General features: G+C 40.6%; 1 protein-coding gene across 5 annotated transcripts in view; it reads right to left on the bottom strand.

Moving 5' to 3' along the window:
* The window catches only part of CDKAL1 (CDK5 regulatory subunit associated protein 1 like 1), a 652416-nt gene that overhangs the window by 551085 nt on the left and 75339 nt on the right, over nt 1-25992 (bottom strand). For all 5 annotated transcript variants that reach the window (XR_011558700.1, XM_070747379.1, XM_070747382.1 and 2 more), the window contains one exon: nt 21923-22007. Coding sequence is in view for 4 of the 5 variants with exons in the window: in XM_070747379.1 (XP_070603480.1) it covers nt 21923-22007 (85 nt within the window). In the remaining variant the exon portion in view is untranslated. The remainder of the gene's footprint in view (nt 1-21922; nt 22008-25992) is intronic.

Here is a 25992-nt window from a genome sequence, read left to right as displayed (position 1 = left end):
AAACGAAACAATGTTTCCCATAGGAATCAATGGAAAAGCAATTAATGTGTGCAAGCCCAAAATTCACCCCTTTTGCCAGCCGAAGCGCCCGGTTTTGCGCTGCTGGGATTCCCCTGAGGTTCCCCTCCATAGGAAACCCCACCTCTGGACTTCCGTGTTTTTGTGATGCTGCAGGGGAATCCCAGCAGCGCAAAAATGAGTGCTTCGCTGGCAACGGAAGTCCAGAGGCGGGGTATCCCAGTGGCGGCGGCTTATTTATTTATTTTATTTATTTATTGGATTTGTATGCCGCCCCTCTCCGCAGACTCGGGGCGGCTAACAATAGCAGTAAAACAGTACAACAAAATCCAATACTAAAAAACAGTTAAAAACCCATTATATAAAAACCAGTCATACATACAAACATACCATGCATAAAATTGTAAAGGCCTAGGGGGAAAGTGTAAGGAGAAAACAGTTTGGAAGAAGAGGCAAAAAAAATTTAAACCCCGGGTTTGTATCTCGAAAAGTTTGTATGACGAGGGGTTTGTAAGACGAGGTATCACTGTATACAGTTTACCCAAGCTAGGTAAAAAAGCAAGGAGAAAAAGGGGACATTGGGCATATTAAACCCATATTGTCCTCTATAACAGTGTTTTTCAACCAGTGTGCCGTGGCACACTAGTGTGCCACGAGACATGGTCAGGTGTGCCGCGAAGCTCAGAGAGAAAGAAAGCAAGAGAGAGAGAAAGAAAGACAGAAAGAAAGCAAGAGAGAGAGAAAGCAAGAGAGAGAAAGAAAGCAAGAGAGAGAAAGAGCGAGAGAGAGAGAGAGAAAAACAGAGAAAGAAAGCAAGAGAGAGAGAAAGAGAACAAGAGAAAGCAAGAGAAAGAGAGAGAAAGAAAGCAAGAGAGAGAGAGAGGGAGGGAAGGAGAGAGAGAGAAAGACAGAGGGATGTAGGGAGGGAGAGAAAGAGAGCAAAAAAGAGAGGAAGGAAGGAAGAGAAAGAAAGAGGGATGGAGAGAGAGAGAGAGAAAGAAAGAGGAAGGAAGGGAGAGAAAGAGGGAGGGAGAAAGAAATAGAGCGAAGGGGAGGAAGAGAGAGAGAGAATTTTTTTGTCCAAACTCTTTTTAGCCGCCCCCCCACCCCCGCTCAATGTGCCCCAGGGTTTCGTAAATGTAAAAAATGTGCCGCGGCTCAAAAAAGGTTGAAAATCACTGCTCTATAACATAGAAAAATCCTAAATCAGATTAAAAACCTGTAAAATAATAGCCCCCAAACCATACTGTCCCATACATTCACTAACTGCACCGGTCAGTTTTAAAAAGCCACTTCATGGTTTTGAAACTTAAACAAGGATGAAAAGAAAAAAACAGGATAAAGGTAAATGTTTCCATTGTCCTTTGTGAAAACTGAAAAGTCCCACCCATTATTCAGCACTCCAAGTTAGTCAGCCCCATTAATTAGTCATAAATGACCTAGTAAATAGCAGTTTGAGGAAAGGCACTTTTGTAGGGGTTCAACTGCCTTGTTTCCAGTTATGACTTTCTCATCCAGATGGCCTGAGAGTATTTTTCTTTAAAGAGACTAGTAACTCTTGGTAAACAAAGTACATATGGTAAGCACAACTTTATCTGCAAATAAAACACACACACACACACAATTCCTTTGGTTACCTACCTGCCTGTACCATCTGTCAAGCAGATGGTTCAGGTTTCATTCATAAGATCAGGTAGGGGAGGTTAAGTGAAAGACAGGCCCTCAACGTAACATTTGATTCCAGGCACCAGCCTGCAATGGAGACACTCCGGAACATGCAACATGGGGATGAAAGACATCAGAGTTGCTTATTCTTAAGAACATTTTCTATTTGCTGCTCTTCAAGATGCAGATTTCACAATGCTTACTTACATATGAAACGGAATGCATTGCTTTTCATTTTAAATGATGTGGGTCACGTCAGAAATATATTGTGAAACTGACAGGCCAAACTAATGTGATGTTAAGGGTTCTTATCTGTCAAGGTTGCACAAGATTAACAGTTGGGAGAAGAATAAGAAAAAAACATTCCAGGAGGTTTAGATGCAATACTATTTGGAGGTAGTCTACAGTTTTAAATTGCTTAAAAGGAATTTTAAAGAAAATTGTTGCATAAAAGTGATTTTCTCTACTAAAGCAGAGTGCGTTAAATAGGGCTCATATTTGTCACACGACTTCCTATCCAATAAATGTGCCTTTAAAAATTTTTTAATGAATAAACCTTTTTCAATAATATGTGAACGAGAAATAAAAATTTAAAGATTAACCAGTTAGTCATCTCTTTGCATATATGATATTAAAGCAACTAAGTAATTAACTTCAGTTGGAAATGCAGAAATAAAAATAAATAATTATATCCATACATATAAGGAAGAAAATATTCTGTTCAAGTTATCCAGTCCCAGTAGAAGGAGAAATACTTATAATTTCAGCCCCAACCCACAAAAAAATGCAGAACAGAAAGCATAAATTGTTGAATACCACATTAAAAAAAACATTCATGATATCATGTGTGAATCTGCTCATGATGCAAGTTTATAAACACATTTCATAGCTTCTGTGTAAGGGAAAATGAAAATTGTCTACTTAGTGGTTATTGTTCAATTTATTTTCTATTTTTAAATAGTAACCCAAAGTAAAGAGTGTTTCAAAAAACGTTTATCAAAGAGAAATACAATCATAGTAAGAATCTTCTCAAGGAGACTTCTTATATTAATTACTTTCTAAAGATCTGGACCTCAGTATTCATTTTAATTTTGCTTTTGTTACATTCCCACAATATTGTTCAGAATATGTTTCTGCAGTCATTTGCTACTATCTCTCAAATTAATAAAAAAATAATCAAGGTCTGTTCCAGTAGTGAATTCTAAAACCCTTTGCTACCAATTTGTGTGGCCTCCCAGGTGGATGGGCGGAGCCTCCTGTAGCCAGTGCTTCCAGTTCTTAGAACTGGACCGAACTGGGAGCAACTGACTGCTGGTCTGCTCATCAATGAAACTTTTAAGTATCTTTGACCAGAGATTATATTAAACTTTTTCATTTCCCAGTGAAGCTTTAAAAAATGTGTGTGTGTGTTTGTGTGCAAAGCATTAAGATTTGTAATACTGTAGTTTTTATCCGTTTTCCACATAGCATGTACACAATGGGGGTGTAAAAAATTACAAAAAGCCCACCTACTACTGCTAGGATATATGGTTAGTCCATAGACACATAGAAGATTGATGGCAGAAAAAGACCTCATGGTCCAATCTAGTCTGCCCTTATACTATTTCCTGTATTTTATCTTAGGATGAATATAGGTTTATCCCAGGCATGTTTAAATTCAGTTACTGTGGATTTACTAACCACATCTGCAGACTCCTTCTACAGCTCTAGAAATACTTAACTGCTTTTATGTCCGAAGCTCAGCCTAACTAATGAATTTTAGCTCAGCATGTCTTCCAAACTTTAAAATTTGCCATTTTTAATTGTTATTCTTAACATTCTAGCTTGATTTTTCCTCCATTCTATCATGTTTGATTATTACAGAGTGCCTGAACAAGTTTCTACAGTTTTCTTGGCAAGATTTTTCAGAAGTGTTTAGCATCGCCTGCTTTCTAAGGCTGGGAGGAGTGACTCACCCAAGGTCACCCAACTGGTTTTGCATGACCTTAGGCCAAAGCTATAACTCATGGTCTCCCGGTTTCTAACCTTAACCACTTCACCAAACTGGCTTTCCAATTTTAACTGTTGTTATTTTATAGCATTCCAACTTCATAAGACTAAGTTAAAAGGGGGCTATTTTATATCATCCGTAAAATTACACATCTTTCTATGTGTTCAGAACTTCTGAAAGTTGCTTTATTCTCCAGTTCGGTGGAATGCAGGTGGAACTTAAGCCAGGAAAACAGAATTGCATCACTACTATTTTCCTATAGAATAAATCCATTCTCGGGTTCTCAGGAATTCACACGTCTCTTATTGAAGTCAGGATAAGTGATTTCAGGCCTGCTTTTCCAGCTCTTTCTTTAAACCAGGGGCAAATGTCCCAACTTGTATTGCTTGGGAGCCATTTTCTAGTTTGAAAATGATTTGTTCTGAAAATATTTAAAAGATTGGAGGCCGGAGGGGGTGGCAAAGAACTAAGTGAAGAAGAAACTTAGCTGTGAACAGAAATGGCAGTTTGCTTCAGCACAATACTCGCAAGAGAATACCCTACACAACTAGACTTACAATCCTAGGTTTAGAAAGCTTAGAACTATGTTGCCTTAAACACGACCATAAAATCTTCTGCTACAACATCCTTCCTGTCAACGACTACTTCAGCTTCAACCACAACAACACACGAGCACACAAAAGATGCAAACTTAAAATAAACCGCTCCAAACTCGATTGCAGGAAATATGACTTCAGTAACCGAGTAGTTGATGCATGGAACTCATTACCTGACCCTGTAGTATCATCACCTAACCCCCAAAATTTTACCCTTAGACCAGTGTTTCCCAACCTTGGCAACTTGAAGATATTTGGACTTCAACTCCCAGAATTCCCCAGCCAGCGAATGCTGGCTGGGGAATTCTGGGAGTTGAAGTCCAAATATCTTCAAGTTCCAAAGGTTGGGAAACACTGCCTTAGACTATCCACTGTTGACCTCTGCCGATTCCTAAGAGGTTAGTAAGGGGCGTGTAGAAGTGCACCAGTGTGCCTTCTGTCCCCTGTCCTAATGTTTCTCTCTTACTAGTATCATGTATATAAACCTTGTTATATCTTTGTATACCACCAATAGGTACTTGACAAAACAAATAAATAAAATAAATAAATAAATACAGGATGGGGCAGAGATGTATCAGCTAAGTTGTGAAAGAAAATCTCACATTTTTAATCTGACCTGGAACAGAACTGATACTTGGAAAAGCAGTCCGGGATTTTTGAACCGAGTAATTCAGTCTAATATCTAATTGGAAACAAAGCGTAGATCCATCAGCTAGATTTACCGTATGAACTAATAAAAAATCTAACCAGTTTCACTTTATGCAGCCATATCCATCAGCAGATGTTCTGCCTGGGAGCTAGGGTGACATCAGCTCAAACAGACCAGCCTCTGTATGCTTTATGAAGTTTGGAAAACGGATTTCTTTTATGAAATTACATTTTAAGAGGCAGTGGGTAATGTTTCTACAGTATATCAAGACACCAGTCTCTCCAAATATGAAATAATGGATTAGATTTTATGTCATTAGTGTTTTATTTTTGTGTCAGCAATTAAGGGGGAGAAAGGAGCCCTCTTGATTAGATAAGGCTTTCTGACAAGTTAGATTTTTAAAGAAAGTATTTTTCTTTTCATATTAGTGACACGGTACTACTCAGAGGACAAAGGAAAGCACTACTGGATACCTATACCACTTAAGAAAAGAACCAGAAATACTCTACGTAGCAGTCTCTGTAAACGGTCCGTTGCCTTTTTGGAACCTGAATAATTCCCCAGTCTTGCTGTCAATAATATCATAAATCTCTCATTATGTATTGCACATGTGTCAAACTCAGTGGCATCACATGATGTATTGCGATGTTGTTGGGCAGAGCTACTTGGCCCATAACCTATTGGGCAGAGTGAGAGTTTTGCACACCCGGAAGTTAACCCACCACAGTTAACCATTATACCTAATTGAAATCTTCAATGAAACACAGTAGCAGGCTTTCTTGTAAAAATATACAGTGATACCTTGTCTTACAAACTTAATTGGTTCCGGGACGAGGTTCTTAAGGTGAAAAGTTTGTAAGACGAAACAATGTTTTCCATAGGAATTAATAGAAAAGCGATTAATGTGTGCAAGCCCAAAACTCACCCCTTTTGCCAGCCGAAGTGTCCGCGTTTTTTTTGCTGCTGGGATTTCCCTGAGGCTCCCCTCCATGGGAAACCCCACCTCTGGACTTCCGTTGCCAGCGAAGAGCCTGTTTTTGCGCTGCTGGGATTCCCCTGCTGCGATTCCCCTGCAGCATCACAAAAACACGGAAGTCTGGAGGTGGGGATTCCCCTGCTGCGATTCCCCTGCAGCATCACAAAAACACGGAAGTCTGGAGGTGGGGTTTCCATGGAGGGGAGCCTCAGGGGAATACCAGCAGCACAAAAATGGGCGCTTCGCTGCCAATGGAAGTCCGGAGGCAGAGCATCCCAGTGGCGACAGTGGGTTTGTAAGGTGAAAATAGTTTGTAAGAAGAGGCAAAAAAAATCTTAAACCCCGGGTTTGTATCTCGAAAAGTTTGTATGACGAGGCGTTTGTAAGACGAGGTATCACTGTATTTACTTCTCTTTTATCAAACTGCTTCCCTAAATAAAATATCATACAATACTAGAATACAACTCTTGTTAAATCCACCACTGCAACCACTAAGCACTAACCACTAAACTACAAACCACTCTATAACAAACTAGTCTATATCAAGCCACTCTCTGTAACAAACGACACCCATGCAAGGGAGTTCCTCCTTTTATAGGATACAGCCAATCAGGTTGCAGCACAATTAGCAAACCCATGATTGCATGCTGCTAACGGCTTACATCAGCCTCTCCCATGGTTACAAACCATTTACTTTCATTGTGATATTACCTTCAGAAATGAACTTATTCTGACAGATGTATCACTTTTTTTGCCTTTGCGTAACCAGTGTAGACGTGATCTGCATGTAATTATATCCGGCCTTCAAGCCACCAGTTCGACACCGCGATATATTGAATTCAGGAGAAGTACTTCAGCAAAAGTCAAAAATCTACAGAATGTAAAAGAGGACATGCACCGAAAACATATAGGGACATTATTAATTCAAAAAGAAATGAAAACTCAACTATCTGGTTTATATTTTCTAAGAGTAATGATACTGCTATAATAAAAGCTCACAGCTCTTATCATGGGCAAACCTAAAGATAACATAGCTGGTCCTTGTAAAAGTTATTTCTCACATATTAATTGTATTAATATTGATACAATTTATTAATACGCATGCCTTGTCAATTCTATAATTCTATAAATCTAATAAATAAAAATAAATACAAATCTAATAAATAAATAATACATACTTTTTATTAGGTGTAATGCTCAATAAAACTCAATAAAGAAACTGAACGGCAAGGTAATTTGGTGATGAGGCATTAGATTTCCAGTGACCAAATATGTTTCCTTTTGACTGTAATTGAAATCTTTGTTAAGAAGCCAGTATCTGCTAGCAAAACTATGAGGAGATGCAGGCAACTCAGCCTGTACAAGAGGGGCAGGCCATAAGTTCTATCCACTGTAAGGCCATGAAATAATGTTAAGAGTTTTGCCAACATATAAATTGTCTATTCCATGGTGTTGTGAGTGCTCCTTGTCCACCTCAGGTCATGTCAGATTCTGAGGAGGATGAGCCAGGCCCCTCTGGATATCCTGGGCCAGTGGGGTTGCCAGCTGATGCAGAGAGTGAGGGAGAAAGTGACCTGAGGACCCACTAGAGGGGGCTGATGTGACAATGGGGGAGTGGTCCCAGTCAGAGGATGAGGAAGACATTAGAGTGGATAGTCCATGGATAGATCCTCAATATAGGAGATTGCTGAGAAGGCAATAGGAGTTGCATAGTACCAGTATTAGCTTACAGCCGTACCTCTTTGGGGTATGATGTCACTTCCAGGCAGTACAAAAGCAAAGATTTTTGGGTAATTGGGTGTGGGGTTTCAACGCTCTTTCAGTAAAATATTTTCTCATGTTGCTTCTGATCTTTCCCCCCAACTAACCTCAGATTGTGTCCCCTCGTTCTTGTGTTCACTTTCCTATTAAAAACACTTCTCTCATGAACCTTATTCAACCCTTTAACATATTTAAATGTTTCGACCTTTCCCTCCTGTCCTCCAGACTATACAGATTGAGTTAATAGGAAAGTGAACACAAGAACAAGGGGACACAATCTGAAGTTAGTTGGGGGAAAGATCAAAAGCAACGTGAGGAAATATTATTTCACTGAAAGAGTAGTAGATCTTTGGAACAAACTTCCAGCAGACGTGGTTGGTAAATCCACAGTAACTGAATTTAAACATGCCTGGGATAAACATATATCCATCCAAAGATAAAACACAGGAAATAGTATAAGGGCAGACTAGATGGACCATGAGGTCTTTTTCTGCCGTCAGTCTTCTATGTTTCTATGTTTCATTAAATCTTTCCTGATAGGTTTTATGCTTAAGACCTTCCACCATTCTTGTAGCCCATCTTTGGACCTGTTCAATTTTGTCAGTATCTTTTTGTAGATGAGGTCTCCAGAACTGAAAGCAGAATTCCAAATGTGATCTCACCAGCGCTCTATACAGCGGGATCACAATTATTTATATTTAATTTTAATTAAAGGTAAGTATGAATAAAATTCAGTTCAGTTTAGTTTTCATTCTGAGGCAATTTGGCTTTGGTCATCAGCACACTCTTTAAAAGAGTATCTTTTGACACAGAAAAAAAAATTAGAAGCATGTTCAGCAAGTATATTTTGCATACCAATTTGCATAATTATTAGTTACTGGACCATCCAGTCTTTCTTGGACAGTTTAAATTGTGTAACTGAAGTGGGAAGATTTATGCTCTTGCCGATATGCCTTGCAATCATCCGCAGAAAGAAAATCTAAATATTTATTTAAAAAAATAGAATTGAATCCAAATTAGGCTGCTGGTCCACAAGACTATTCATCTAGAATGCTGGCTGGGGAATTCTGGGAGTTGAAGTCCAAATATCTTCAAGTTGCCAAGGTTGGGAAACACTGATCTAGAACACAGGCTATTCTTTTCTCGGACTGCACTGTCATTTCAGCGACAGATGGACAGCTTCCAGTTAAAAGGGGAAAAAAACAGTATTAAGACATACCCGGTGGTGGAGTATACATAATCTGGAGTCATCCAACTCTTTCAAATTGAGTAGATCAATTTGTGAGCATATTCAGTGTTATCTATACATTCAATCAAACCTCCTGTAGAGATAGAGTTCCAGTTGGAAAATTGTCTAGGTAGACATGAATATTCTGTTGCCAGAATTGATCTGCAATGACTAACGTTCATCAAAGAGAGAGGAAGGAGCCATCAAACAAGCGATGACAATGTGCCTGTTGAAAGAAAGCTGAAGCAGCTTTCTGTGGGATGACCAGATCATTACATGTAATTATGTCTCTGTTAGATCTAATGACGCTATGTAATTGCTCAGACTACCCTCTATGGTTATGGATGACAAAATATTCATATGAAAGGTTCAGTTTGTACAGATTTGTTTAAATGCTTGTGGTTGAAAATGAATTCTGCTCAGGGTAGAAATGTGGGAAATTGTGAAATATCACCAGTAACCTACAAGTCAAAAGGAATCATCTCGACTGCTTAAAAGGTGATAAATGTCCTTTTCCAGCAACTATTTCATCATTGGACCATGAAAGACAAATAATCTCTGCCAACACTGATTTCCAAACTAGAAGCCAGCTCTTCTCTCTGAGACATTTAGAACTTAGATTGAAATTATGTTCTCTCACAGACACTAGAAAGCTCTGACTCAGGGATAATCAGGTATAAACACACATGACCAGAAATACAGTTGGTACCTCTACTTAAGAACGCCTCTACTTAAGAACTTTTCTAGATAAGAGCCTTTTCTAGATTTTTTTGCCTCTTCTTAAGAAACATTTTCTACTTAAAAACCTGAGCCTGGAAAAATTCCCCAGGAAATTTGAGAGCAGCACAAAGGCCCGGCCAGTTTCCTGCCATTCTCCCTTTAATCCCAGCCATCTCGGGCTTTTCTGGGCTGCCGGAGGAGCCATTTGGTGGAGCTTAAGGAGGCTTTGGCAGTCCAGAGCAAACAAAGCATTCTCCTTTCTCTGGGCGCTTGGAGAGGGAATAAACCTCTGCCAGCACCCAGAGAAAAGAAACGCTCCCTTCGCTCTGGGCAGCCCTGAGCGAATGGAGTGTTTTCCTTTCTCTGGGTGCTTGGAGAGGGAATAAACCACTTCACTGTGGTGACTCGCTTGCACTGCCTCCCACACCCGGTGTGAGGTTGCCTCCCAGAGCGTCTGGGCACGGAAAGGCAAAAGGGGGCGCTTCACCCTGCCAGATCAACTTTGCTTCAGCCAAACCGAGGAGTCACCACAGTGAAGGAAAGGCACCAGCTACAAAGCGAGTGAGCAAGAGAGGAGGGTATCCCTTCAGCATAGGAAGGAAGAGGAAGCAGGTAGCAGCAGCAGCAGCCTGTCGGTCAAAGGAGCGGGAGATTCCCCACTCTCGCCCACCTGGGTTTCTCTCTCTGACACAGTGAATGGGAGGCAACCTCGCACCAGGTGTATGGGAGGCACATGCTCCTCACCACCTAAGAGTCCCTCTTTTTTTTTTAAGCCTTAAAGTTTTGGATTTTTTTGATTCTCCTCACCTCACCTTCTTCCTTCGGCAGCGACTGTCCTCCTCCTCTTCTTCCTCCTCCCCCCCCCAAATTCCAAGCTTTTATTACTTTCCTAATTGGTTTGCACGCATTATTTGCTTTTGCATTGATTCCTATGGGAAAAATTGCTTCTGCTTAAAAACCTTTCTACTTAAGAAACCCTGTCATGGAACGAATTAAGTTCTTAAGTAGAGGTACCACTGTATGTGTTTTTCCCAATCATGAACAATGAAGATTTCAAGATTTTAAACATTTAGAGCAGGGCTGAGTTCCTCCCAGTTCAGGAGGACAACAATAACAATAAATAGTGTCAAAAAATGGTATCAAAATTATTTTGACTGGCAGTTGATTATACAGATAGTCCTCGATTTATGACCACAATTGAGCCCAAAATTTTTGTTGCTAAGTGAGACATTTGTTAAGTGAGTTTTCCCCATTTTACCACTTTTCTTGTCATAGTTATTAAATGAATAGCTGCAATTAATAAGTTAATAGCATGATTTATTTATTTATTTATTTATTTATTTATTTATTTATTTATTAATTAAATAAATAAGTTTCAAGTTTTATTGGATTTATATGCCGCCCCTCTTCGAAAACTCGGGGCGGCTAACAGCAATCATAGACAGTATACAATAATAATCCAATACTAAAAGCAAATTAAAACCCCTTAATATACAAAACCAAACACACATACAAACATACCATGCATACCATTGTAACGGCCTAGGGGGAGAAGAAATCTTAATTCCCCCATGCCTGGCGGCAGAGGTGAGTTTTAAGTAGCTTACGAAAGGCAAGGAGGGTGGGGGCAATTCTAATCTCTGGGGGGAGTTGGTTCCAGAGGGCCGGGGCTGCCACAGAGAAGGCTCTTCCCCTGGGTCCCGCCAAGCGACATTGTTTAGTTGACGGGACCCAGAGAAGACACACTCTGTGGGACCTAACTGGTCGCTGGGATTCGTGCGGCAGAAGGCGGTCCCTGAGGTAATCTGGTCCGGCGCCATGAAGGGCTTTATAGGTCATAACCAACACTTTGAATTGTGACCGGAAACTGATTGGCAACCAATGCAGACTGCGGAGTGTTGGTGTGACATGGACATATTTAGAGAAGCCCATGATTGCTCTCGCAGCTGCATTCTGCATGATCTGAAGTTTCCGAACACTTTTCAAGGGTAGCCCCATGTAGAGAGCGTTACGGTAGTCGAGCTTCGAGGTGATGGGGGCAATAAATAAATAAATAAAAATAAATAAATAAACAATAGCATGATTCTTAAGAGAAATTTGGTTTTCCCATTGACATTGCTTGTCAGAAGGTAGCAAAAGATGATCACATGATGATCACATGACCCCACAACACTGCAACAGTCATAAAAGTTACTCAGTTGCTACGCATCTGCATTTTGATCACATGACCACTGAGATGCTACAATGATCGTATGAAAAATGTTCGTAAATCCATTTTTTTCAGTTCTGTTGTAACTTTGAACCGTCACTAAATGAACTGTTGTAGGTTCAGGACTACCTACATTATGATTTTTTTTAAAAACCGATTTGGCACAAACAACGAAGAATAAAATATGAAATGGATCTATTTTACAAAGACGTTTCAAAGAAAATGCAACATGTGATTCATCCCTGAATTAATCTTCAACATTAGAGCAGGGGTAAAATGCTCCCGAATCGCTCGTGCCTGTTGGTCGCAGGAGAGTCGTTCATGAAGGGAGCGTGAGGCTCCGCCCACCTGCCCAGATGCCACCATTTGGCTTCTTTTACCCTATGTGCATGTACAGAAGTCTTTGCACATGCACAGAGGGTAGAAGAACTCAAATGTCGGCATCTGGACAGGTGGGAGGAGCCTCACATTCCCTTCGCAACTGGCTTTCCTACAACCAACAGCCACGAGTGAACCTGGAGCATTTCACCTGGGCCCTGTGCTCTTCAACATTTTCATCAACGACTTGGATGAGGAAATAGAAGGGCAACTGATCAAATTCGCAGACGACACCAAGCTGGCGGGGGTAGCCAATACCCTAGAAGACAGACTCAAATTACAGAAAGACCTAGACCAGTGATGAGCAACCTTTTGAGCTTGGTGTGTCAAAATTCGCCAAAAAACCGAGCATAACTCGGGTGGTGTGTCACCTTGAGAAAAAAACCATAATTTTGTGATATTTATTGTTTAAATAACAAATATGTATAATTATTTAACTTACCTGCTTAGTGACTTCTTTGTTAATCTGTCAGTTGGTTTCTTTTGTTGGTCTTGCTGTTATTTAACTTGTGTGGGGTGCCATGAACTAAGATAAGTGAGGAGGAGGGGGGAATTCTTCCAGTGATGGCGAACCTGTAGCAGTCCAGCTGGACTGCCACAGGTTCACCATCACTGATTTAGTGACTTTTTTGTTGCTGAATTTCATTGGCTAAATCTTCAATTGAAGGTTGGTATTTTGTACACTCCAAGCCCAAGCAAGCGCTACTAAGTTCATCTGTCAATCTGTTTCTTTTGTTGGTTTTGATATTATTTAATGCTGAGAATAAGGTCTCACAAAAGTACGTAGAGGGAAAAATAGTAAGTAAAGCCATTGCTATATTTTTCAGGGTGCTAAAAGTGTCTGGTAACCGATTCCAGGCACTCCAAATTTCCTGTTCATAGTGGCACTCCTCTTGATTCTCCAAGCGGCACCTTTCTAGATTCTCAAGCTTTGACCTCAAGTCAACAAACACCTGACCCCAGATGCTGTCCTGAAATTCTGAAAGTTGCATCTCCAAATCATCAATTTGTATCCATTGGAAACCATTTAATTCCAAACTACTGTAGACTACTACATCAGGATACTTAATTATTTTCATGGTCTGTTCTGCGCCAGCCGGAAGTTCGGCCTACCGGAAGTCCCAGGCATAGACACTCTGTGCCGGAGCTCTGCTGTTCTGGCCTACAGACCTCCGGCGCAGAGTTACTAGTCTACAGTCTACACTACAGCAATTTTTTTATCCTCAGCTACTGCACCTGGCCGTGTAGGAGCCGAGGATGAAATGTAACTCTCTGAAAGTTTCTCTGGCGGCCGCGTGTCACTGAAAATGGCTACGCGTGTCATAGGTTCGCCATCACTGACCTAGACAGACTAACACAGTGGGTCCATACCAACAAAATGATGCTTAACATCGACAAGAGCAAAGTCCTTCACCTAGGCAGAAAAAACCCTGGACACACATACAACCTGGGAGAAACCCCACTTAGCAGTAGTGACTGCGAAAGAGACCTCGGAGTCTTGGTGTACAATCAACTAAACATGAGCCAACAATGTGCAGCAGCAGCTAAAAAAGCCAACACAATGCTAAGCTGCATCAACAGGGGAATACACTCCAAGACCAGGGAAGTCTTAATACCACTCTACTACGACCTGGTCCGACCACACCTGGAGTACTGTACTCAGTTCTGGTCACCACACTTCAAAAGAGACATTGAAACTCTGGAGAAGGTGCAAAAAAGAGCAACCAAGATGATTAAGGGATTGGTAACCAAGACTTACAAAGAGAGACTGAGGGAACTGGGCATGGATAGCCTAGAGAAAAGGAGGGCCAGAGCGGACATGATAGCAGTCTACAAGTATACGAGGGGATGTCACAGAGAGGAGGGGATCACTTTATTCTTCAGGGCACCAGAGGGCCAGACGAGGAACAACGGCTGGAAGCTGACCAGGGAGAGATTCAACATGGAGATAAGGAGGAACTTCCTGACGGTCAGAGCGATCAACCAATGGAACAACCTACCAGCGGACGTTGTGAACTCCAACACTCTGGACATTTTTAAGAGAAGATTGAACTGCCACTTGACTGGTGTGCTATAGGGTTCCTGCTTGGGCAGGGGGTTGAACTCGATGGCCGTCATGGTCCCTTTCAACTCTAACAATCAATCAATCAATCAATCAATCAATCAATAAAACAAACCTGGAGCATTTCACCCCTGGAAGGATTAGAGGTTTGAAAGCTCAAACATGACTCGATCTGATTGAATAATCAGTTTGAGAGACAAAGCATACTCAGGTCATTGGAAGCTTTATAGGATAAAAACAACACTGTGTTGTGTTTTGAAATATAATGGAAACCCCTACAGATGTTTCAGTACAGACAAAATATATCCTCTGTAACCACAACAAAAAGGCCATTAGATAATTTTGTGCTGAACAGTATTTGTTTTCATTAAAATAAGATTTGGTTATATTTTGGACACAAAGAGGCACACCAATAACCAAGAACATGTTATTTCCACCATTCTGGTTCAATGCATGTGCCGACTATTGTCCAAAATTACCACTTGTAACAGTTGGAACCAAGTAAGTAATTCTGTTACTAAGATAATTGGCTAGCCCCAATCCATTATTGTTGCCTAACAACGCAGTTACGGTGGGTGTTTAGGAAACTCTGTTTTTCTTGGCCAGAAAAACACTAACTTTCTGCCAGGCTGCCAGTGCTTCGATTTAAAGTAGGCACACAACGTAAAGGGAAGACGGAATCACAGGCTGTTCATCTTTTAGCCCCACCTTCCTCTTTATTCTTCAGAGTACACCAGCTGCTTAACTAGAATTAAAATACAGCTCATGTTCGCTCTCAATAGAAGCCCATCTGCACACTGCCCTAATCAGCTGATTCCATAAAGTCCATTTGACTGTTTACTTAACAAGCAAGATTTTAAGTTTATAGGAGACGGGCTACTGAAATGAGGTTTCCATCTATGTTTAATATTAACTGCAAATAATCAAAACAACCAGCTTTCTACTAGAATCATAATGTTGTTCCACAGGGCAAAAGGAAGCTGAACAACAAAAAAAGCACTATAACAATTATGAAGAAAGTATAGCACAAAGTTCACTATTAAATAATATTTAGGTAGTTACAGATCATTATACAGTGGTACCTCTTCTTAAGAACTTAATTCGTTCTGTGACCACGTTCTTAAGTAGAAAAGTTTGTAAGTAGAAGCAATTTTTCCCATAGGAAACAATGTAAAAGCAAATAATGCGTGCAAACCCATTAGGAAAGAAATAAAAGCTCGGAATTTGGGTGGGAGGAGGAGGAGGAGGAAGAAGAAGAGGAGGACAGTCCCTGCCGAAGGAAGAAGGGGAGGGGAGGGGAATCAAAAAAACCCAAAACTTTAAGGCTTAAAAAAAAAAGAGGAACTCTGGGGCTGCCTAGAGCGAAGGAAGCGTTTCTTTTCTCTGGGTGCTGGCAGAATTTTATTCCCTCTCCAAGCGCCCAGACAAAGGAAAATGCTTTGTTCGCTCTGGACTGCCAAAGCCTCCTTAAGCGCCATCAAAAGGCTCCTCTGGCAGCCCAGAAAAGCCCAAGATGGCTGGGATTCAAGGGGGAATGGCAGGAAACTGGCCGGACCTTCGTGCCGTTCTCAAATTTCCTGGAGCATTTTTCTGGGCTCAGGTTCTTAAGTAGAAAGTGGTTCTTAAGTAGAGGCAAAAAAAATCTTATCTAGAAAAGTTCTTAAGTAGAGGCGTTCTTAAGTAGAGGTACCACTGTATTACTTCACCTGGAAAACTATAGGGGCTTTCTTAAAAGAAAAGATAAAATCTTCAAGTAAAGATAACTCCTGGGGTTTTTCTGGATGTATCCCTGTATGTTTTTTACATAACAGTGGAGAAATATCATTTACCACTGACTTAAGGGATTTTCTCTGCAATTTTCTAGTTTAGCTTAGAGCAGTGATGGCGAACCTTTGTTTGCCTGGATGTGAAAAGGGCATGTGCATACACGATCATGCGTGCATGTGTGCCCATACCCATAACGCAATGCCGTCCACCCACCCATGCACTCACACACTCACTCACTGCCCTCTCCCCATGCATACACATAGACCTTTATTCTGCCTGGCTCTATGGTAAGAGTCTCCCGAAAATTCAAGGGTACAAATTTCAGACACACACACACTTGAAAGTTCAAAAACAATGTTCTTTATCACAAAAATTCAAAAGAAACAAAGCACCCTTTTTGTATTGCAAAGAGCAGACTACCAAAACAACCTGGTAGTCTGTATAATCCCCTTAATCAGTCTTTAAGTACTTCCCTAGCAGCTGTGAAGAACCATCACAGCCCTTCTTATTTCAACGAAGTGAAACACACACACACTTTGCTCTGCTTTGGTTTCAAAGTCGTGACAAATCAACAAACAAAGTTCGAAAACAGCAAGGCACAGTCCTGAAGAACAACGATCAGATAATCTTCCGCTACGGCCAAACCAACGTGCTGCTATTTATATCAGCAGCTCTAATTACTGAAGCCCCACCCAAACACAGATGGCCTCTCTTATCTCCTGTAATATTTCTGCAATTGGTCTCTTCTATGCATAATTCTGCGCATGTGTGGGTCTAATACTTCCTCATCTGAATCAACCGAAGATAATGGAGATTGGCTTCCTGGGCTGTGTGTCAAGCCCCCCTCTTCCAAGTCACCCCCACCTTCTTCTTCTTCTTCCAAGGAAACTGCACTGCCTGCCTCTGTCGGCAATAAAACAGGCCTATGACATGTTGATATTTCCCCTGCATCCACTTCCACATTCCTTGGGGCAGGAGCTGGGCCAGAGCCAACCACAACAGACCTTACTGAAGTCTCCAGACCATTGGGTCTTTTTTCAACCTCCCCAGGCTTCAGGAAAGCATCTGGAGCCTATAGATGATAAAAAAGGGCCCAACAGCCTTACCAAAAGCTTTCCTGAAGCCTGGGGAGGGTGAAAATGGTCTCCTCCCACCCTCCAGAAGGCCAAAAGTCAGCTAGCCAGTACACACATGCACACTGGAGTGGACAAAGAACAATGGCTTGCGTGCCGTCAGATATGGTTCCCAATGCCACCTGTGGCACGTATGCACAGGTTCGCCATCACGGGCCTAAAGTCTTAAGAATTGCCAGTTATCTCTCAATCATCCTAACTAGGTCCTCATTCATATTAATTTTTCAAGACCAGGCAAGGTTTATTAGCTGTCTTCTTCACTAGATATGGCTTTTATTACTACAAACTGATGTCACAAACCTATCCCCAAAAAGACATCTGATTCCTAAAAATCCATAGATTATGGAAGTAAAGAATGGTGAGTTTTCTGCCTCACCAGGCATTCAACTTCTGGGTTTAAAATCACCTTACTGGTCATACTAATGAAAACTATTCTTGGTTTCAGGAGTCTTTCATAGTGACCATGTACAGACACACACTTTGCCACCTAGAAACAAGTAAATTTTATCTCCTGGATCTCTGGTGCGCAGTGCAGTGACTTATGATGAAATGTTTTATTAAATTTATTTGTACCTAACTTTGTCCTATTCCCTGAATATTTTATTCACAGTAAATGCTAGCACTTAGCCAAATGTAACTCATCTTGTTATTGTTAAGAAATAGATATAGATTATGAGCATGTGTTTAGGAAAAGATAGAAAGAAGATGATACTATATGACCTTTAAATATTGAAATGAAATAGGAGAGGCTAAATACAAAAAGAATGATGCCTACAATTAATTTTCTTAAAATGTAAGCAAAATAAACATGAAGACATTAATACACAATCAAAGCAGGTCAGTTCTTCAAGGCTTGTATAAAGAATAAAAGGGCTGAGGCTATGTAAACTTCATAATTATTCCAGAAGGCGGGCACCATGACAGACAAGGCAATTTTCTAGCTACAGATAATACTGCTTTAAAGATGATATCTGGAACGGAGTATGTTGATCCTACCAGTTGAGCAGGAACAATGGGATAAAGGCAGTTCCTTAGACAAGTAGGATTGATTGATTGATTGATTCAATTTGTGTAGCTAGCCAGCTCAAACCAATGGCAAACAATCATAAAACCAATCAAAACATGATACAAAAAGAAATTAAATACAAACTGCAGCTAAGAGATATTATAACCCACTGATGACAGCATAACCAGGAAACGGGGCTCTCCATACATTCAGGATCCCAGGCTCGGCCACATAGCCAAGTCTTCATATACATCTTGCCAAAGCAGATTGGATGTGTAAAAAATGGAATATGGTCCCTCCGGTAACCCATGAAAGGGCTCTAATAGTAACAACCAGCAACAACCTTGATTATACACAGAAGCTTATTGGCAACCACAGCAGCTCACATAATTTGATTATAACTTAGTCTTAAACATTTCATGCCACCATATTCTTGGCCAACTGCAATTCCTGAGGGATCTTTAAAAATAGTCCATTATAGCAGTGTTTTTCAACCAGTGTGCCGTGAGACATGGTCAGGTGTGCCGCGAAGCTCAGAGAGAGAAAGAAAATGAGAGAGAGAAAGAGAGAGAAAGCAAGAAAGCAAGAAAACAAGAGAGAGAGAAAGAAAGAGAGAGAGAAAGCAAGAGAAAGAGAGAAAGCAAGAGAGAAAAAGAAAACAAGAGAGAGAGAAAGAAAGAAAGAAAGAAAGAGAGAAAGAAAGCGAGAGAAAGAAAGAAAGCAAGAGAGAAAGAGAACAAGAGAGAGAAAGAAAGCAAGAGAGAGAGCAAGAGAGAAAGAAAGAGAGAGAGAGAGGGAGGGAAGGTGGGAGAGAGAAAGACATAGAAGGAGGAAGGGAGAAAGAGCAAAAAAGGAGAGGAAGGAAGGGAGAAAGAAAGAGAGATGGAGAGGGAAAGAAAAAAGAAGAAGGGAAAGAAACAAGGAGGGAGAGAAATAGAGCGAAAGGGAGGAAGAGAGAAAATGTATTTGTCCAAACTTTTTTTAGCCCCACCCCCACCCCTCAATGTGCCCCAGGGTTTTGTAAATGTAAAAAATGTGCCGTGGCTCAAAAAAGGTTGAAAATCACTGCATTATAGAATCCACTAGCTTTTCTTACATAAGTAATTGTGAGAAGGATCTCCCAGTCCAGAAAAGGTCTTTTCACACATCAAGCATATTGTGGTCATCATTGCTACCTGCTTTATGAATCAAAGAAAACTTCCAACTTACACGCTTAGTTCTGTCTGGTGAAATATAACCCCATTCAGAATTAAAAGTGGAAAAGTTATGATACCAGAAGAATCAGAAGCTGACAGCCACTCAATCTTGAGACAAAATTGAGTTTAAGCTTGGTCCTCCCAATCTAGAACCAAACCCACCTCTGGGCATTGTGACAAGATCTCTGTGACATCATTTGATTGTCCTGGTGTTGAGAGACATAACTGAGTATTGCCTGGGATTGGCAGCTCCTCCTGAAGCAGCACATGGAAGCACCAGAAGAAGATCATTTGGCGAGTTTGGGTGGATCTACTAATTGCATTTAAAAAGCAGAGATATCACTCTGACAACAGAAGTGAGTACAGTACGGTTTTCCCAGTTGCAATGTATGGCTGTGAAAATTGAACCATATATGACACGCAGGCATCACTGGTGGTTTTGTATGCACCATGTAAGGACCAAAAAAGATTCTTTAATAAATTACATCAAAAATTGGTGGTGGAGGGGGGAGAAAGTAAGTAAGTTGAACCATACGAAAGACTGAGGTCCAAAGAACTGGGGCGTTTGAACTCTGGTGCTGGAGAAGACTTCTGCAAGTTCCTTGGACTGCAAGGCGGTCAAACTGGTGAGTCCTAGAGGAGATCCATCCTGACTGCTCGTTAGAAGGCCCAATCCTGAAGATGAAACTCAAATACTTTGGCCATCTAATGAGGAAGAAGGACACACTTGAGAAGAGCCTAATACTGAGAAAGATTGGGGGCAAAATTAGAAAGGGATGGAAGAGAATGAGAATGGATGGAGTCACTGAAATAGTAGGCGTGAGCTTAAATAGACTCGAGGATGGTAGAGAACAGAAAAGCCTGGAGGAACATTGTCCATCGCGTCACGATGGGTTGGACACAACTTCGCAACTAACAACAACTAGTTGCACCTAGATCAAAGGTATTTTGCTTTTGTCATTTCTAAGTTGGATTAGTGCAATTGGCTATAAATTTATTTATTTATTTTATTTTATTTATTGGATTTGTATGCCGCCCCTCTCCGCAGACTCGGGGCGGCTAACAACAGTGACAAAAAACAGCATGTAACAATCCAATACTAAACAACTAAAAAAATCCTTATTATAAAACCAAACACACATACAAACATACCATGCGTAAATTGTAAGGCCTAGGGGGAAAGAATATTTCAGTTCCCCCATGCCTGACGGCAGAGGTGGGTTTTAAGAAGCTTGCGAAAGGCAAGGAGGGTGGGGGCAATTCTAATCTCTGGGGGGAGTTGGTTCCAAAGGGCCGGGACCGCCACAGAGAAGGCTCTTCCCCTGGGTCCTGCCAAACGACATTGTTTAGACGGGACCCAGAGAAGGCCCACTCTGTGGGACCTAACTGGTCGCTGGGATTCGTGCAGCAGAAGGCGGTCCCTGAGATAATCTGGCATTGTCATTCAAGAAAACACAGAAGCTGTATCTGGTACAGATCAGAGTTGATTGCCTCCTGACCAGCTCAAACATGTTCAGCAGAATAATACCTCTTACCTGAGACCTGCTTGACTGACTGACTGACTGATTGACTGCTTTTGTGCCAACCTAGTAGTTTGGAAGCAGGCACATGCAAGTAGATAAATAGGCACCACTTCTGTGGGAAGATGATAAGTGTTCCATGTGCCTTGGCATATAGTCATGTTGGCCACATAACCATAGAAGTGACTTCAGAGAAAGCTGGCTCTCTTGGCTAAGAAATGAAGATGAGCATCGCTCCCTAGAGTCGGATATGGGGGAAATCTTCACTTTTATTGATGGCTGTAGGTTTCCATCCAAGTTGCTGGATGTAAACTAAGAAGGCTCTCTATGGCTTGCTCCCTCCTTCACTATCTTTTTCAGGTAATAAGGCCACAATGCACAGAATGCATCCTTGGAGAAATTAGGGGTTTGGGACCTAGGAAATGGCATTTGCAGTAACAACCCTTTTATTTTAGAGTAGCTTGTCCCTTGAGGTCATATTAGTCTCCAGCACTATATCTTTCAGGGGGGAAAATATAAAACATTATCTTCCACAAGACGTTTAGAGAATGTTATTTAAAGGGGAACAGCAGTAGATTTTTTAAAATATTGGAATGATTATAATGTTTACAGATTCTATGCAACTGTTGTTAAATTGCCTAGAGTAGTTCCAATAGACAGCATACAAATAATTGTAATCAATTACAGTCAATATAATTCTTCAGGAATGTATTTAATAATGTTCCTATACTGTTGCATTAAAATTACAAGCTGGTAACATTATTGGAATTTCTGGGGTCATATCCAAGAATTTTTAAGGCTATACTAAGTCCCATTGGGATTGGGAGGCATAGAAGTCGAATTAAATTAAATAAATAAATTCTCGGGGTTCAAGGATTTTATTACAGAAAACAATTTAATGAATTAACTTTGGTACAATTGCCATCAAATTACATCTGTCTTTTGTGTTTTCCATTTCTGCTTTGAACAAGAGTAGACATTATGCAAGGAAAGAATTTTCAATCATCTCTACTAATTCAAGAATGCTAATCAAAGGATAACAACTTACTTGATTGAGTTCCGAAAGTGGTCTTCAGCAGGGCTTTTCACTGTACAACTGTTCAATAGCCATAGGTCTGCTTCTGCTGCATTTTCTGAAATATAAATACATACACTTTATGTAACTTTATTCTGTACAACACCACACTGAAGAGATTGTGGTTTAACACTTTATCAAAGGAGTGAATTTTGCATAAGACGCAAAAATATGGTATATATGATTATGTGACAACACTGAAGTATTAAAAATATGGTTAAGGCAAACAAAAAAATAGGTATTAATAATATGGGAAAAATCATATAAACTACTGAGCATTGAGCATTGATCTGATTCAGCAACAATGCTTCTGTAATAGGTCTTCATTTATATCAGGGGTGTCAAATTGAATTTCACTGAGGATCGCATCAGGGTTGTGTTGGATCTTGGGTTGTTGGGGTGGGCATGGCCAGCTTGACGTCACTCATGTCGGGGGCACCTGTGGCAGCCCAAATGCTCTGCCAGTGAAAACCAGCTCCCAAGCACTGTTTTGGTTGTGACACCCTCTTACAAACCTCTGCCAGTGAAAAGGGAGTTGGGAGTGCCACCCATGGCCCTCACGAGCTCCATTTTCAGCTGCAATGGCCTCTTGCAACCATTTGTCAGCAAAAGCAGCCCTCCAAAGGTTCATTTTCACTGACAGAGGCACTCCGGGCTTGTCCTTCGGTGTTTCAAGGGTGGTCCCACGGACCAGATCTAAGCACCCCAGTTCCAGGCCTTGAGTTTGACACCCTTAACTTACATGGATCAGATCATATAAAGATTACTGGCATTTTTTTCACTGACGCGCGGCCCTTCGTTTACCATTGACACAGTGTGGGCAATTTACTTTGTGCACCAAAATAACTGGATCTTAGCTTAATTCCTGGTAACTTCAGCGCTTATTCAGGTTCTTTAACAGAAGTACAAAAGTGACTCTTCCAAGATACTTTTTTGACATCCAGTCAAGCCAAGACTGGATACTCCCGGAAGGCGCAAGTAGTAACTAGTCCCAATCCTGCTTAGTGTCCAAGATTCATCGAGAGCAACCAGGTGCTGTGATCTGCTGAGGCTTTCCTACCTAAGTAAGCCATTTACTTATATATAGCACTAGCAAAGATTATATGACAACACTGCTTCTATAGCTTTCTTTTACTCTTTTTGCAGCAGAGATACCAAAAATGTAGGTAGTAAGGTTGCATCCCCTTGGGATTAACTGTCCAAATCTGCATGCCAACATGCATGAACACCAAAATTACATACACTTCCCATTCTCACCTTATGAAAACATTTTTATGAGACTACCTGGGAAAAATCAAGGAGAAGACAAATCCCAGTTTGGGAGGCTCCAAGCACATCAAGTTTCAGCTTTATAATTGATCAGATATTTAAAATGTTTAGCTAACTTTTGGCAGTTGTTTTAAAATAGCACCCTGTCCTAAGCTGTCAATCAAAGCAAGGGAAAACACATGTATAAAATACTTTTGTTTACAACATTTTAAAATCATTATCTACAAACAAAAATTGAGGATGCTGGTGCAATGGCACATAAACAAATGCAAATGTTGAAAATCAGTCACACAATTTTTCAAAAGAATTTAAAAACTAATCAGTACTGATGGTAGGTTTGTTACAAATGAAATTAAGCTGATCAAATACATATTAGCATCCAATCATCACACTAATGTGAAAAAAAGGCTGCCTATTCAAGATACATTCAGACCGGTAACTTTTACAGGCTTCTACAATCTGGCCTTTCAAGATGTCTGAGGAATGCAAATCCTAAACCTTCTAAACAGCCCCTCCAACAGATCAAATAAAATTAGGTTGTTTGTGGCACTGTGTAAAATCAAATATAAGGATTTAAACCCAAAGCTGTTATATTTCCAGAATTCAAAAGCACTTAGAAATTTGTATGAAAGATAGCCAACAACAACAACAACAACAACAATAATAATAATAATTTATTAGATTTGTATGTTTAGTGACCCATGGAGGTACATAGCTAGAGGTATAACAAGCAGGAAGAGGGAGATTGTGATCCCGCTATATAGAGTGCTGGTGAGACCACATTTGGAATACTGTGTTCAGTTCTGGAGACCTCACCTACAAAAAGATATTGATAAAATTGAACGGGTCCAAAGACGGGCTACAAAAGTGGTGGAAGGTCTTAAGCATAAAACGTATCAGGAAAGACTTAATGAACTCAATCTGTATAGTCTGGAGGACAGAAGGAAAAGGGGGGACATGATCGAAACATTTAAATATGTCAAAGGGTTAAATAAGGTTCAGGAGGGAAGTGTTTTTAATAGGAAAGTGAACACAAGAACAAGGGGACACAATCTGAAGTTAGTTGGGGGAAAGATCAAAAGCAACATGAGAAAATATTATTTTACTGAAAGAGTAGTAGATCCTTGGAACAAACTTCCAGCAGACATGGTAGATAAATCCACAGTAACTGAATTTAAACATGCCTGGTATAAACATATATCCATCCTAAGATAAAATACAGAAAATAGTATAAGGGCAGACTAGATGGACCATGAGGTCTTTTTCTGCCGTCAGACTTCTATGTTTCTATGGAAAATGTTATCTGTAGGAATCAGATGCTTTCAAAACAATGGTTATACAGTAGAAATACTTTATAAAAAGCAACGTTTTTACCTTGGGAACAGCCAACTTTTTAAGATTGGTATTTGTCTGTCTGTCTGTCTGTCTGTCTGTCTACCTACCTATCTAGGGTCAGACTTCGTGTTTTAAAAGGTTGCTTTCGCTATATATTAACTGTAATGTTTAACGTTAACACACATTAACTTTAACACTTTTAAGTGCTCTTTATTTTATTAGAAAATAAAAACCAGCAGCAATCTGGAACCGCTCCAGGAGCCGCAAAAAGGAGGCTGGGTATTGCATCCTCGGTTGCGAAGCTTTGGTCAGTGTGGAATTCACGGGTCTTGCATTTTAAAGATTAGAATGGGAAGGTTTAGTTGCTCATAAATATGCCTGAGAAATGTTTCAGCCCTCAATACATTGGCTACCACAAATAACAGCATTTATGCAAGGTATACTGGATTACAAGCAACTGAACAACATTACTAAATCAACACTGTTTAGACAACGCAAAGCAGTGACTTTTATCTTTAGGCTCCCCTCTTCAAAACCACAAATACTGCACAAGCCACAAGTTCCATGAGAGTTTTTTTAAGACACTAGCAGCACCAAAGAAATTCAAAGGTCATGGAAACTTCTGAACAATCTAAACATAACATGAGGTTCTGGACGGCACTAATTGTCAGAATTATGCAATAAAAAACAGGAAAACTTGGTAAAACTCTGAGTAAGCAGTACAGATAGCCACAGAAAAGACCAAAATATTTACACTTTAGTTTTCTCGCTGGTGTTTCTGTTTATATCATTGCTCCTCAAAAGTTTTACATGTCACTCTGAATGCCCATAAATAGAAATCTTAACATCACTTGGGAAAAAGCAAGAAGCAAGTAAAAACTAGATGTATTTGAGCTGATGAAGGCAAAACTGACAATATCTGAAAGATACTGGAACTATCCCAGAGAGGCATTTCACACACATACACACAAACACACACACCAAAAAAACCCCCTATTAGTTTTATTTCAGTGAGTTAAATGTTGCACCATTTTTTCTTCATTGATACTAACTTCATCGTATCTTTCCAGTATGAACTGAATGGGGCCTTACTGTGAAATACAGTGATACCTCGTCTTACAAACGCCTCGTCATACAAACTTTTTGAGATACAAACCCAGGGTTTAAGATTTTTTTGCCTCTTCTTACAAACTATTTTCACCTTAGAAACCCACTGCCGCCGCTGGGATGCCCTGCCTCCGGACTTCTGTTGCCAGTGAAGCACCCGTTTTTGCGCTGCTGGGATTCCCCTGAGGCTCCCCTCCATGGGAAACTCCACCTCCGGACTTCCGTGTTTTTGTGATGCTGCAGGGGAAGCCCAGCAGGGCAAAAACGGCCGCTTCGCTGGCAACGGAAATCCAGAGGTGGGGTTTCCCAGCGAGGGGAGCCTCAGTGAAATC

This window comes from Erythrolamprus reginae, chromosome 3, assembly GCF_031021105.1.
Source record: "Erythrolamprus reginae isolate rEryReg1 chromosome 3, rEryReg1.hap1, whole genome shotgun sequence".
NCBI lineage: Eukaryota > Metazoa > Chordata > Lepidosauria > Squamata > Dipsadidae > Erythrolamprus > Erythrolamprus reginae.
The sequence above is the reverse complement of the archived record's forward strand: the minus strand, read 5'-3'. Positions and strand labels throughout refer to the sequence as shown.